Source organism: Bombina bombina, chromosome 6, assembly GCF_027579735.1.
Source record: "Bombina bombina isolate aBomBom1 chromosome 6, aBomBom1.pri, whole genome shotgun sequence".
Lineage (NCBI taxonomy): Eukaryota > Metazoa > Chordata > Amphibia > Anura > Bombinatoridae > Bombina > Bombina bombina.
In genome coordinates, this window is record NC_069504.1 from 842,368,152 (window position 1) to 842,384,077 (window position 15,926).

At 39.2% G+C, this 15,926-nt stretch overlaps 1 protein-coding gene across 2 annotated transcripts in view; it reads right to left on the minus strand.

Annotated features, from left to right (window-relative positions):
- LOC128663755 (A.superbus venom factor 1) overlaps positions 1 to 15,926 on the minus strand; it is a 114,714-nt gene that overhangs the window by 93,157 nt on the left and 5,631 nt on the right. For both annotated transcript variants that reach the window (XM_053718240.1, XM_053718241.1), the window contains exons 2-3: positions 12,593 to 12,785; positions 781 to 943 (exon numbers count right to left, since the gene is read on the minus strand). In XM_053718240.1, the coding sequence (XP_053574215.1) occupies positions 781 to 943; positions 12,593 to 12,785 (356 nt within the window). The remainder of the gene's footprint in view (positions 1 to 780; positions 944 to 12,592; positions 12,786 to 15,926) is intronic.

A 15,926-nucleotide genomic window follows, 5' to 3' on the forward strand; every position in this document is an offset into this window, starting at 1 on the left:
GGCATCTATGTGCAGCCACCAATCAGCAGCTACTGAGCCTATCTAAATATGGTTTTCAGCAAAGCATATAAAGTGAATGAAGCAAATTAGATAATAGAAGTAAATTAGAAAGCTGTTTAAAACTGCATGTTCTTTCTAAATCACAAGAGAAAAAATTTGGTTTTCATGTCCCTTTAAAGCTGCCTGCCTGAGACCTCATATCTTTGAAAATTTGTAATCAATTCATTTTTCAAATTTGCAGTAGGACCTAAAATATTTATAGCATGATGGATTCTTAAAGGGATATGAAACTCAAATATTTTCTTTTTTTAATTAGACAGAGCATAGAATTTTAAAAACTTTTTCAATTTACTTCTATTATTCTTTGTTGAAGAGATATCTAGGTAGGCATCGGAAGCACTACCTGGCAGGAAATATTGCTGCCATCTAACGCTCTTGCAAATGGATAACTTTGAAAAACTGCTGCCATATAATGCTTCAGACATGTGCACGCCCCTGAGCTTAAGTCCCTGCTTTGATAATAGAAATACATTTTAAAAAGTTGCTTAAAATTGCATGATCTATCTAAATCATGAAAAAAAATAATTAGGGTTTAATGTCCCTTTAAAAATAAATAAAATTCAGTTTGTATAGCACAATGTATCTCAGCAAATAAAAATTGCAAACAATTTGCATGGGAAATGAATTATTTAAAACATTTAAATTGCCATTTTATTTTAGTAAATATTTTTGGGGGATTTTGAGTTTAACGTCCCTTTAAAAAAATGGTCTTTGTGTTACCTTTAGATCCTGGTGTGTAAATGGTCTTGTCTGTCTGCACAAAGATGTATCCACTGTGAAATGACAGCAGGACAACTTTTTCCAGGGGACATGCTGCAGCCTTCACACTAACATACACATATTGTTTCTTTTTTTCCTCTTTTAATAAGTCCTTAGAAGGAATCTAAAGTGGAGAAACAAATGAAATATCATAATACAAAGGTAAACGCTTTAACACAACACATAAAAATACAATAAATGTCAAATGATACAAACAGTAATACAAGAAACCACAAATAAAACCATGCACATTACCACAAGGCACTTATAATGAGGCACATACAAACACTGTAACACAACAAAACACTGATTTAAAGGGACAGTGTACTGCAAAATTGTTTTTCCCTTAATGGGCTACATTACAAGGGGATTGCTAAATATTGCTTTCGTGAAAGCGATATTAGTGCTCCTTTGAGTAATACCAGCGCAGGCTAATGTGCGCTGGTATTACAAGTTAAGGGAAATGCTAATGCGAGCTTGCATTCGCATTGCTGGGAAGCATTGCTCTCACAAGAGTGCAATTCTATATGCTCCAATGGGAACCTTGTTCTCATGCCGTCAGAGATGGCATGAGAACCTAGCGCAGTAAAGGGGTAAGTCGTGCAGCGATGGCAGCAAAGCGTAAATATATATATTTATGTGTCAATATGTGTATATACAAATATATTTATGTGTTAATATGTGTATATACACATATTAACACATAAAAATATATGTATATAAGCATACACATATATTTAGTGGGAACACACAGTTCCCATAGACCGCAATGTAAGGCACTTTCCTTTTTAATATAAGGAGAGCCCACGGCTTCATTCCTTACTGTTGGGAAATACTGAACCTGGCCACCAGGAGGAGGTAAAGACACCCAAGCCAAAGGCTTAAATACCTCTCCCACTTCCCCCATCCGCCAGTCATTCTTTGCCTTTCGTCACAGGAGGATGGCAGAGAAGTGTCAGAAGATTTCGGAGTTGTTCCTCAGGAGGGATATATGCCTTTTGATATGGAACTGGAGTTTTAAGTAGTCTTGTCATCCTCTCAGTGAGAGCATTGATAAAAGTTAGAGTCTGGAGATGCATGGAGAATCTTTCTGCAAACCCGTCTAGACTGCCTGCTAACAGCTCCTTAAGCAACCAGTGTTGACAAGTTTCACTGCCTGCTTTCTTCACTCAAGTGTATGTCAGGAGCAATGCTACAAGACTGTCACACTTGAGAGGCTGTGTTTCTGTTCCACAGCACAGATTCTGGTAAGATCGTTTCAATTTTTACTTATGTTAAAATTGCTGAAGACAGGGTCACAGTGTGACTCCTTTTATCTTTATAGAATCATGAGTTAATATCTCCTGATGGAGGTTATTGAACACTGTGGATTAATCAAATGTGTTACTTTGATTTTATGCTGCTTTATCTGTGAGATTTATTTTTGTGCTCATAGACTGTTGTTATGCGGTAACAGAACATACAGGTGTCTATTTTCACTTTGAACGCTGCGCAGCTTGTAGCTTGGCGCACTTTTTCTCATAGCAGGGGCAGTCCTGCCTTGCACACCACGTGACTGGATATGGTCACACTTTCGTTTTCTCTTTCCTGACCGAGCTAGCTGTTGGAGAGATCACTTCTTCTCTGGTTGCCTGGGTCTAGGAGGTGGTGAGTACCCCAGTCATTAGGGGTATAAAGGTGCAATTTTTGTGAGAAAAAAAGTTCATTTATTTGTATCCTACTGTTGTTAGCGCAAGCTATGGAGGATCCTGATATGCTTGAGGGTACTCCCTCTATTCCTAATAGTAATACCTGTCTATATTGTGAGGAGGCCTTGGTGTGCCCACCCTCTCAACTATGTTCCATATGCATCAACAAGGTTATTATATCTAGGAAGGTTAACCCTTTAAGTACTACTGAGCCGTCCACCTTTGAGGACTCGCCATCCCGTGAAGTGCATACCCATCAGTCATCTCCATTGTCACATGCAGCTTCCCATAGCACCCATGATCCTCCATCTGGAGGGAGCCTTTTACCATCAGACTTTACAATGCAGTTAAGGATGGCGGTGTCTGAGGCCCTTAGTGCTTTACCTCACCCTGCTAAGTGCAAGCAAAAGGTTAAACATAGTTCTCCGGTCCAGGGGACATCCAATGATCTACTTGATTTGTCTGCCTTTCAAGTATCCCAGGATGGGTCACATTCTGAGTCTTCAGAGGGTTACATTTCTGGATCAAAGTCTGCTACCTCTAGGCCCTCCAGCTGCAGAAGAGCCAGCCTTTAGATTCAAAATTGAACACTTACGTTTTCTTCTAAAGGAGGTTCTGTCAACATTAGAGGTTCCAGATTCCAAGTTGCCTGATGAACCTTTGATCCCTAAATTAGACAGAGTGTACGAGGACAGGGTAGTGCCACTAACTTTTCCTGTACCTGTAAAAATGGCGAACATTAGTAAGAATGAATGGGATAGAATTTGATCTTCCTTTTCCCCTTTGTCTGCCTTTAAAAAAATGATTCCCAGTCCCGGACTCTCAATTGGAGTTATGGGGTTTCATCCCTAAGATGGATGGCGCTCCATGTTAGCTAAGCGTACTACTATCCCTCTTGAGGATAGTTTGTCTTTCAGAGAGCCGATGGATAAGAAGATGGAAACATTTCTCAGAAAAATGTTTCAGTATACGGGATATTTATTTCAACCGGCAGCCGCTGTTGCTTCGGTTGAAGGAGCTGCGGCCTACTGGTGCAACTCCTTAGCGGATTTGATCGAGGTGGAGGGTCCCCTTGAGGTTATCTAAGATAGAATTAAGGCTTTGAGAATTGCTAATTCTTTTATCTGTGATTATGCAGATCTCTGGTTTCTAAGTGCAGACACATCGGGCGCTCTGGCTGAAATCCTGGTCTGCGGACATGACTTCTAATTCTAGACTACTTTCCCTCCCCTTTAAGGGAAACATTTTAATTGGTCCAGGTCTGGAATCCATTATTTCCATGGTTACAGGGGGCAAGGGTGCCTTCCTACCGCAGGATAAAAGGAACAAATCTAAGGGACAATGATCTAATTTTCACTCCTTTTGTTCTGAATAGTCACAATGTCAGCAGTCCTCCTCTAAGCCCGAGCAAACCAAGAACACTTGAAAGCCGGCTCAATCCTGGAATAAATCCAAGCAGAACAAAAAACTCGGCGAGAACAAGTCAGCATGAAGGGGCAGTCCCCGATCCAGAGCTGGATCATGTAGGGGGCACACTGTCGCTGTTTTCAGACGCTTGGTCCAGGGACGTGCAGGATCTGTGGGTCCTGGAGGTCATAGCTCAGGGAAACAAGATAGGCTTCAATCTCATCCACCCAAGGGCAGATTTCTCCTCTCAAGCCTGTCTTTAAAACCAGAAAAGAGGGAAGCCTTTCTAGGGTGCATGCGGGATCTGTCCTACTTAGGGGTCATTGTCCCAGTTCCTATCACAGAAAGAGGTTTGGAATAATACTCAAACCTGTTTGTGGTCCCAAAGAAGGAGGGAACTTTCCACCCAATTCTGGACCTAAAATTCTTAAGCAAGTTTTTAAATGTACCCTTGTTCAAGATGGAGACAATAAGGTCCATTCTTCCTCTAGTTCAGGAAGGACAGTTCATGATCACTATAGATCTGAAGGATGTCTACCTTCACGTTCCAATCCACAGGGACCACTTCCAGTTCCTAAGGTTTGCATTCCTAGATTACCACTTCCAGTTCATTGCACTTCCATTTGGTCTAGCTACAGCCCAAGGAATCTTTGAACCACTTCACTTGAACCCAAGGTATAGAAATTAGCTCCTTACTTGGACGACATTCTGGTTCAAGCACCATCCATTCGTCTAGTGGAGCTGGATGACCATTTGGTATCTCTTCTCTCACTTCTTCGATAACATGGATGGAAGATAAATTTAGAGAAGAGTTCTCTTATTCCAAGCACCAGGGTAGAATTCCTGGGTACTATAATAGATTCAATATCCATGAGGATATTTCTCACTGACCAGAGACGGTGCAAGCTAGCTTCGGCATGTCTTGCCCTCCGGACCTCTTTAAGGCCATCTGTGGCTCAGTGTATGGAGGTAATTGGTCTTATGGTGTCAAGCATTATTCCCTTTGCCAGGTTCTGTCTCAGACCGTTACAGCTGTGCATGCTGAGACAGTGGAACAGCAATCATTCAGATCTGTCTCAAAAGATTTCCGTGGACAGCCGGTCAAGAGAATCGCTCTCTTGGTGGCTCTGTCCAGATCATCTGTCCCGAGGGACATCCTTCCTATGACCATCCTGGGAGAATGTGACTACGGACGCGAGTCTCTCAGGATGGGGAGCTGTTTGGGGTGCCAGGAAGGCACAGAGCCTGTGGTCTCAGGAGGATCGCTCCCTCTAAATCAACATTATGGAACTTCTAGCAATCTACAATGCTCTGAAGGCTTGGCCTCTTCTGGGTTTGTCCCGGTTTATCAGATTCCAATCAGACAAAATAACCTCGGTGGCTTACATCAACCATCAGGGGGGAATGAGAAGCTCCCTAGTGATGAGGGAAGTATCTCGGATTCTGGAGTAGGCGGAGGCCCATGGCTGTTCACTGTCAGTGATCCACATTCCGGGTGCGGACAACAGGGAAGCAAATTTTCTCAGCAGACAATCCTTTCATTCGGGGGAATGGTCTATCCATCCCAAAGTGTTTGCAGAGATATGCTACATGTGAAAGACATCGGAGATAGATCTCATGGCGTCTCGTCTCAATACCAAACTACCCAGATATGGGTCTAGATCCAGGGATCCTCAGACGGAGCTAATAGAAGCATTAGCGGTGCCTTGTAGGTTCAATCTAATCTACCTTTTTCTGCCATTTCCAATCCTTCCTCGGGTAGTGGCCCGCATCAAGCAGGAGCAGGCATCAGTAATACTGATTGCTCCATCGTGGCGGGGAAGGACGTGTTTTGCGGATCTAGTGAAGATGTCATCTTCTCCTACATGGAAGTTACTTTGTCGCAAGGATCTGCTGGAACTAGGTCCTTTTGTTCATCAAAATCTAGATTCTCTAAGCTGACTGCGTGGAGATTGAACGCTTAGTCCTTGCCAAGAGAGGTTTTTCTGAGAGAGTTATTGATACTCTCATTCAAGCTCGTATGCTGCTTACTCATCGCATCTATCATAAGGTGTGGAGAGCCTACTTATTCCAGTGGGAAGAGCGTGGATATCCTTGGCATAAAGTTAAGGTTGCCAGGATTCTGTTGTTTCTCCAGGATGGTCTGGAGAAGGGTCTTTCGGCCAGTTCCCTGAGGGGACAGATTTTGGCCTTGTCTATTTTACTGCACAAGAGGCTCTCTGAGCTTTCAGATCTTCAGTCTTTTGTTATGGCTCTGATTAGGATCAGACCTGTGTTCAGATCTTAGGCTCCCCCTTGGAGTCTGAATCTGGTTCTTAAAGTTTTGCAACGGGCTCCGTTTGAGCCTATCCATGAAATTGATATTAAGTTGTTGTCCTGGAAAATTATTTTTCTACTGGATATTGCTTTGGGGCACAGAGTATCTGAAATTGCCGCCATGAAATCGAAGCCTCCTTATCTGATGTTCCATTCGTATAAGATTGTCCTATGTACTAAGTTAGGGTTTCTCCCTAAAGTCGTGTCAGACTGCAACATCAATCAAGAGATTGTGGTCCCTTCTTTGTGTCCTAAATCTTCTTCTTCAAAGGAACGTTTACTTCATAATTTGGACGTGGTTCGTGCCTTGAAGTTTTATCTTTAAGCTACTAAGGATTTTAGACAAACTTCTTCATTGTTTGTGGCATATTCTGGGAAGCGTAAGGGTCAGAAGGTCTATTCGACTTCCTTATCTTTTTGGTTGAGGAGTCTTATCTGCTTAGCTTATGAAACAGCGGGACATAGACCTCCTCAGAGAATTACGACACATTCTACTAGAGCAGTGGCTTCCTCTTGGGCCTTTAAGAACGAGGCCTCTATGGATCAGATTTTTCAAAATTTTACAAGTTTGATGTTTTTGCTTCAGCTGAAGCAGCCTTCGGGAGAAAGGTTTTGCAGGCTGTGGTGCCCTCAGATTAGGGTCCGCCTCTATTTGTCCCTCCCGTTATCATTTAGTGTCCTCTAGAATTCGGGTATAGGTTTCCCAACTTTAAAGAATGAAGCCGTGGACTCTCCTTATATTAAGAAGGAAAACATAAATTATGCTTACTAGATAATTTAATTTCCTTCTGTATAAGGAGAGTCCACGGCTCCCGCCTGTGTTTCTCCGATGGGCAGCCCCCTACATTATGTTTTTCTTCTGGCACCTTTTATACCCTGATATTTCTCCTACTGTTCCTTGTTCCCTCGGCAAAATAACTGGGGTATGGGGAAGTGGGAGAGGTATTTAAGCCTTTGGCTGGGGTGTCTTTGCCTTCTCCTGGTGGCCAGGTTCAGTATTTCCCAACAGTAAGGAATGAAGCCGTTGACTCTCCTTATATAGAAGTAAATTAAATGATCTGGTAAGCATAATTTATGTTTTTCAGTGTCATTTTTTTTCTAACGCCCCACAGCTGCTGATTTTCGATCCCAAAAACTGCTAAATGCAGTTTAAAAAAAAGAAAGAAAACTAACACTTATGTTTGGGGCATTTGGGGCACATTTAGAAAATTAACTAAAGGTCTGCCCTCTAAATAATTTTCTGAGCACTATTCACTTGTAATGGCTGGTTATTTATCGTGAGCCCGCAAACGGGCAAATTTTAGTGCGATAATTTAGCGCTCAACTTGTAATCTAGCTCAAAGTGTTTTCAATAACTTTTTATACCAGTTGCATAATACACAATGTATTAGAAATTGCTTATTTATGTTAATTTTTGTATATGAAATAGTTGTTGTTTTTTCCTTAAAGGTATAGGAAAGTCAAAATTAAACTTGCAGGAATAAGAAAAAGCATGTAATTTTAAGACACTTTTAAATTAAATTCTATTTTCAAATGTGCTTCATTCTCGGTATCTCTTGTGGAAAAAATAATATGCACATATCCTACACTAGTGAGAGCTAGCTGCTGATAGATGCCTGAAAACATTTGTCGCTTGTGATTGGCTAACTAGATGTGTTCATCTAGCTGCCAGTAGTGTAATACTGTTCCTTCAGCAAAGGATAACAAGAGAATGAAGCATATTTGATAATATAAGTAAATTGGAAAGTTGTTTAAAATTCTATTGTTTATGTATATCAAAAACATTTTGGGATTTCTTGTACGTTTAAAGTCACTAGCCATTAAAATGGGTTGAGCTGACAGGGAAATCAGAGCTTATCGTATCACTTTCTGTAAACAAAAGAGCTTCTTTATATTATCTCTGCCCAATACTTACGGCTAGATTTAGAGTTCTGCGGCCAAAGGGGTGCGTTAGCTACGCGTGCTTTTTTTCTCCCGCACCTTTTAAATACCACTGGTATTTAGAGTTCACAGAATGGTTGCGTTAGGCTCCAAAAAGGGAGCGTACAGGCATATTTACCGCCACTGCAACTCTAGATACCAGCGTTGCTTACGGACGCGGCCAGCTTCAAAAACGTGCTCGTGCACGATTCCCCCATAGAAAACAATGGGGCTGTTTGAGCTGAAAAAAAAACTAACACCTGCAAAAAAGCAGCGTTCAGCTCCTAACGCAGCCCCATTGTTTACTATGCGGAAACACTTCCTAAGTCTGCACCTAACACCCTAACATGAACCCCGAGTCTAAACACCCCTAGCCTTACACTTATTAACCCCTAATCTGCCGTCCCCGCTATCGCTGACCCCTGCATATTATTATTAACCCCTAATCTGCCGCTCCGTACACCACCACAAGCTACATTATAGTTATGTACCCCTAATCTGCTGAGCCTAACACCGCCGACCCCTATATTATATTTATTAACCCCTAATCTGCCCCCCCTCAACGTCGCCTCCACCTGCCTACACTTATTAACCCCTAATCTGCCGAGCGGACCGCACCGCTACTATAATAAAGTTATTAACCCCTAATCCGCCTCACTCCTGCCTCAATAACCCAATAATAAATAGTATTAACCCCTAATCTGCCCTCCCTAACATCGCAGACACCTAACTTCAAGTATTAACCCCTAATCTGCCGATCGGAGCTCACCGTTACTCTAATAAATTTTTTAACCCCTAAAGCTAATTCTAACCCTAACCCTAACACCCCCCTAAGTTAAATATAATTTAAATCTAACGAAATAAATTAACTCTTATTAAATAAATTATTCCTATTTAAAGCTAAATACTTACCTGTAAAATAAACCCTAATATAGCTACAATATAAATTATAATTATATTGTAGCTATTTTAGGATTAATATTTATTTTACAGGCAACTTTGTATTTATTTTAACCAGGTACAATAGCTATTAAATAGTTAATAACTATTTAATAGTTACCTAGTTAAAATAATTACAAAATTACCTGTAAAATAAATCCTAACCTAAGTTACAATTAAACCTAACACTACACTATCAATAAATTAATTAAATAAAATACCTACAATTATCTACAATTAAACCTAACACTACACTATCAATAAATTAATTAAATAAAAAAACCTACAAATAAATACAATTAAATAAACTAACTAAAGTACAAAAAATAAAAAATAACTAAGTTACAAAAAATAAAAAAATATTTACAAACATTAGAAAAATATTATAACAATTTTAAACTAATTACACCTACTCTAAGCCCCCTAATAAAATAACAAAGCCCCCCAAAATAAAAAAATGCCCTACCCTATTCTAAATTAAAAAAGTTCAAAGCTCTTTTACCTTACCAGCCCTGAAAAGGGCCCTTTGCGGGGCATGCCCCAAAGAATTCAGCTCTTTTGCATGGAAAAAAAACACATACAATACCCCCCCCCAACATTACAACCCACCACCCACATACCCCTAATCTAACCCAAACCCCCCTTAAATAAACCTAACACTAAGCCCCTGAAGATCTCCCTACCTTGTCTTCACCTCACCGGGTCCCGATCTGTCCAGAAGAGCCTCCGATGTCTTGATCCAAGCCCAAGCGGGGGGCTGAAGAGTGACGTCCATCCACGGGCTGAAGTCTGGATCCAAGCGGCGGCTGAAGAAATCCATCATCGGGCTGAAGTCGGAAGTCCATCATCGGGATGAAGTCTTCTATCAAGCAGCATCTTCAATCTTCTTTCTTCCGGAGCGGAGCGGAGCCATCTTCTTCCCAGCCGACGCGGATCCATCCTCTTCTAATGATGCCTACTCGCCGAATGACGGTTCCTTTAAATGACGTCATCCAAGATGGCGTCCCTCGAATTTCCGATTGGCTGATAGGATTCTATCAGCCAATCGTAATTAAGGTAGGAAAATTCTGATTGGCTGATGGAATCAGCCAATCAGATTGAGCTCGCATTCTATTGGCTGATCGGAACAGCCAATAGAATGCGAGCTCAATCTGATTGGCTGATCGGATCAGCCAATCGGATTGAACTTGAATCTGATTGGCTGATTCCATCAGCCAATCAGAATTTTCCTACCTTAATTCCGATTGGAATTCGAGGGACGCCATCTTGGATGACGTCATTTAAAAGAACCGTCATTCGGCGAGTAGGCGTCGTTAGAAGAGGATGGATCCGCGTCGGCTGGGAAGAAGATGGCTCCGCTCCGGAAGAAAGAAGATTGAAGATGCTGCTTGATAGAAGACTTCATCCCAATGATGGACTTCCGACTTCAGCCCGATGATGGATTTCTTCAGCCGCCGCTTGGATCCAGACTTCAGCCCGAGGATGGACTTCACTCTTCAGCCCCCCGCTTGGGCTTGGATCAAGACATCGGAGGCTCTTCTGGACAGATCGGGACCTGGTGAGGTGAAGACAAGGTAGGGAGATCTTCAGGGGCTTAGTGTTAGGTTTATTTAAGGGGGGTTTGGGTTAGATTAGGGGTATGTGGGTGGTGGGTTGTAATGTTGGGGGGAGGGTATTGTATGTGTTTTTTTTTCCTTGCAAAAGAGCTGAATTCTTTGGGGCATGCCATGCAAAGGGCCCTTTTCAGGGCTGGTAAGGTAAAAGAGCTTTGAACTTTTTTAATTTAGAATAGGGTAGGGCATTTTTTTATTTTGGGGGGCTTTGTTATTTTATTAGGGGGCTTAGAGTAGGTGTAATTAGTTTAAAATTGTTGTAATATTTTTCTAATGTTTGTAAATATTTTTTTATTTTTTGTAACTTAGTTCTTTTTTATTTTTTGTACTTTAGTTAGTTTATTTAATTGTATTTATTTGTAGGTATTTTATTTAATTAATTTATTGATAGTGTAGTGTTAGGTTTAATTGTAGATAATTGTAGGTATTTTATTTAATTAATTTATTGATAGTGTAGTGTTAGGTTTAATTGTAACTTAGGTTAGGATTTATTTTACAGGTAATTTTGTAATTATTTTAACTAGGTAACTATTAAATAGTTATTAACTATTTAATAGCTATTGTACCTGGTTAAAATAAATACAAAGTTGCCTGTAAAATAAATATTAATCCTAAAATAGCTACAATATAATTATAATTTATATTGTAGCTATATTAGGGTTTATTTTACAGGTAAGTATTTAGCTTTAAATAGGAATAATTTATTTAATAAGAGTTAATTTATTTCGTTAGATTTAAATTATATTTAACTTAGGGGGGTGTTAGGGTTAGGGTTAGAATTAGCTTTAGGGGTTAAAACATTTATTAGAGTAGCGGTGAGCTCCGATCGGCAGATTAGGGGTTAATACTTGAAGTTAGGTGTCAGCGATGTTAGGGACGGCAGATTAGGGGTTAATACTATTTATTATAGGGTTATTGAGGCGGGAGTGAGGCGAATTAGGGGTTAATAACTTTATTATTACAGCGGCGCGGTCCGGTCAGCAGATTAGGGGTTAATAAGTGTAGGTAGGTAGTGGCGACGTTGGGGGCGGCATATTAGGGGTTAATAAATATAATATAGGGGTCGGCGGTGTTAGGGGCAGCAGATTAGGGGTTCATATTGATAACGTAGGTGGCAGCGGTGTGCGGTCGGCAGATTAGGGGTTAAAAATTTTTAATAGAGTGGCAGCGATGTGGGGGGACCTCGGTTTAGGGGTACATAGGTAGTTTATGGGTGTTAATGTACTTTAGAGCACAGTAGTTAAGAGCTTTATAAACCAGCGTTAGCCCATAAAGCTCTTAACTACTGACTATTTTCTGCGGCTGGAGTCTTGTCGTTAGATTTCTAACGCTCACTTCAGCCACGACTCTAAATACCGGCGTTAGAAAGATCCCATTGAAAAGATAGGATACGCAATTGACGTAAGGGGATCTGTGGTATGGAAAAGTCGTGGCTGGTAAAGTGAGCGTTAGACCCTTTCCTGACTGACTCCAAATACCAGAGGGCGGTAAAAACCAGGGTTAGGAGCCTCTAACGCTGGTTTTGACGGCTACCACCCAACTCTAAATCTAGCCGTTAGAGAGGACAATTACAAATTAAAATTGTGTTACGTATCTCTCCTGCTCCTCACTGGGAGTGTAATTTCTTTTCCTGGCAATGTTTACACAGCTGTTTACACAGCTTTCCATATCCAATGCTTAAGTATAGAATCTTTCACTATAGGTAGGGACACCATAGGAAAAATTAGTGACTTAAATTGCTGAAATATAGGTCAATTATCTTTTTGTAAACAATTTAATATACTCCAGCAGGTAATATTGATCATTAGAAACAAATTAAAGGGAAGACATATTTAGGATTCACTGTCCCTTTAATATAATCATACAGATAGTGGCAGACAGTTTCCTCACCAAAGCTTTGACCACTCCAAGGAAACCATTTTCACTGTTTAGAGAGACTTTGGCCTGGGCAAGAGTGATTTTTTTATGAGGAAAATCCTGGATCACAATATCAGCATCAAAAGCAGCGTTGTGTCCTTGAGCATCCAACACGAAGGTCTCCTCGCTCTCCACACGCAGCACGTTGGGGGTAATAAGTGTGCATCTGTTAGAGGGTAACAAACGTCTTTAGCATAGAGAAACAGAAAAGTTTCAGACTGACATAACGTAATAATGATTTGTACTTCATGAAGGCATTAATAATCTACATTATGTCCACACACTTAAATTATAATAGCCCAATGCCCCAATTAACATGCTTCCTTGTTTTTTGTACACAGGTGATAATCAACTTGTATGCACTTTAGTTTGTTGTTGAAGAGTGCATCTCCATAAATGATATTTTATTAGCAAGGCAAGGTGTTATCAGGTTTACTATTCATTAGTCAGATTTTATTACTAGCTCTGTTAATAATTAAATATAAATTCTCTTTTTAGTCATAGGACCATTATAATCAAAAATGAAATGCTCTAATCCGACCCTAGACTACTATGGGCTAAATTATGAATTGAGCGCTATTTTTTTAGAATACTTGTTACAAGCAATTTATCTGAAATTAAGTATTCTCTGCTGCTCATGTCTAGCATAAACCACTATGTAATTCTCAACAATTTTTTTGTATGACAGTAGGTGGTGCTGTTGAATAGGTGATGGTAATATATATATATTATTATTATTATTATTATCACGGTATTTGTAGAGTGCCAACAGATTCCGCAGCGCTGATATATATATATATATAAAAAACACAGCTAATTTTGTGATTGTGCAACCAAATTCAAGAAAAAACTTTATATAAAAAATAAAATATTTTATTTAATTGCAATCATTCTACAATAGTGAAAACTTAACAAAATGATTTAAGTGTGACAAAGACATTTTTTCATGCAAGGCGAATTTGGAGTGGTATCCGTATTTGCAATAATAAACAGACTGAAGCGTGTTTCACACTAGGTGGTTTTAGTGTCTGAACAGTCAAGCAGCTGAATTCAACAGGGCAGCAAAAAGAAAAGAAAATCCTAGCAGTCCCATATATTATAACATGCTAGACATGGTAGGCATAATAAATACAAACATCACTGACAAGTGAAAAAAAAACTAAAAAAACTGGAATAGTTCAAATCAGATAAAAAGCTAAATAAGATAAAAGCAAGCCGCAACTCACTTGTCAAAACGTGCAAACTCATATATATCTGACATTAAAAGTGATAAAATATTGATTATGACATTAACAATTATTTATATTTATAAAGTTGCATACTCTAATTTGTTAGAGCATGTTATTTAGTTACTAGCAAATGGGTTAAAAACACATAGTTAAAGTCACATTTGAGAGTCCCAGAGCACTGCTGGTCTCGAGCAGAAACTGACGCTTATCCAATCAGGATAGGTAGTCAAATTAGAGCATGTTGGCCATGAAAAAAAAACAACTGACCTAAACATAAAATCAAATAGCTTGGATTGGCTGACTTAAAGGGACACTGAACCCAAATCTTTTCTTTTGTGATTCAGATAGAGCATGACATTTTAAGCAACTTTCTAATTTACTCCTATTATCAATTTTTCTTCGTTCTCTTGCTATCTTTATTTGAAAAAGAAGGCATCTAAGCTTTTTTAGGTTCAGTACTCTGGACAGCACTTTTTTATTGGTGGATGAATTAATCCAACAATTAGCAAAAACAACCCAGGTTGTTCACCAAAAATGGGCCGGCATCTAAACTTACATTCTTGCATTTTCAGATAAAGATACCAAGAGAATGAAGAAAATGTGATAATAGGAGTAAATAGGAAAGTTGCTTAAAATGGCATGCTCCATCTGAATCACGAAAGAAAAAATTTGGGGTTCAGTGTCCCTTTAAGTCTGTGATTTCAAATGATAATCAGCACCATGTGCTTTTGTATAAAAATGTTTCTCCACACTCCATAGAAAACCAGAACCAAATTCTGTAACTTGCTATGCTGCAAACTAAAAAAAACTGACGTATGCATCTTATAGAATTTTGAAAACTTAGGTTACAGATTTAGCTTTTTGGCTTTTCTAGGGAACTTGGGCAAAGAAAATGTTTGACACAAAGCAGACTTTGTAGAGTTGTTTAAAACCAACTTATGAACTGATTTAGAAATCAGCACAAAGATGCAGCACATAAAGAACAGATCTAATTTTTATTTAAATATTATTTTTCTCATTTTTAATTTAAGCTTACAAGTTTTTAAATGTAATATTGTTCCATTTTAAACAGTATTATTTTATTGTAACTTCATATAATACCAGTATTTCATTGTCAGACTATGAGTACAACAAGAAGGGTGATTGAAAATTCCAATTTATTTATGTTATTAAATATATTTAATTCACTTAGTATCCTCCGTTGAAAAGCTTTTAGGTTAGCTCAGGAGGGTGCACGTCTCTAGAGCAATATATGCCAGCAGTTTTGCAAAAAACATTTGTAACAATGTTATACATTTGCAAGAGCACTAGCTGGCAGCAGTGTTTGGTGCTATAGCACTCCATATATGTGCAAACGACCTACCTAGGTATACTCTTTAACAAAGAACATCACAAGAATGAAGCAAATTTCATAATAGAAGTAAATTGTAAACATTTATTTTAAAATTGTATGCTGTCATCAAAGAAAAAAAAAAAAAACTGGTATTCATTAATCCTCAGTATTAACTTTCTGTTATCCCCAAACCAGCGTTGCCTCTAAACAGACATTCCAAGGACTTTTCGTGCACACTTCATGCATATTGTTTTCAGGCAGAGATATGTTTTTTAAAGGGCCAGTCTACACCAGAAGTTTTATTGTTTTAAATGCTAGATAATTCCTTTATTACCCATTCCCTAGTTCTGCATAGCAAACACAGTTATATAAATACACGTTTTACATCTGTGATTATCTTGTATCTAAGCCACTGCAAACTGCCCCCTTATTTTCGTTTTTTTTGACAGACATGCATTTTAGCCAATCAGTGCTGGCTCCTAGGAACTTCACGTGCATGAGCACAGTGATATCTATATGACACACATGAACTAACACCCTCTAGTGGTGAACAACTGTCAAAATGCCCTGACAGATGAGAGGGCCTTCAAGGGCTTAGAAATTAGCATATGAACCTCCTAGGTTTAGCTTTCAACTAAGAATACCAAAGAACAAAGCAAAATTGGTGATAAAAGTAAATTGGAAAATTGTTCAAAATTGCATGCCCTATCTGAATCATGAAAGTGTATTTTGGACTAGACTGTCT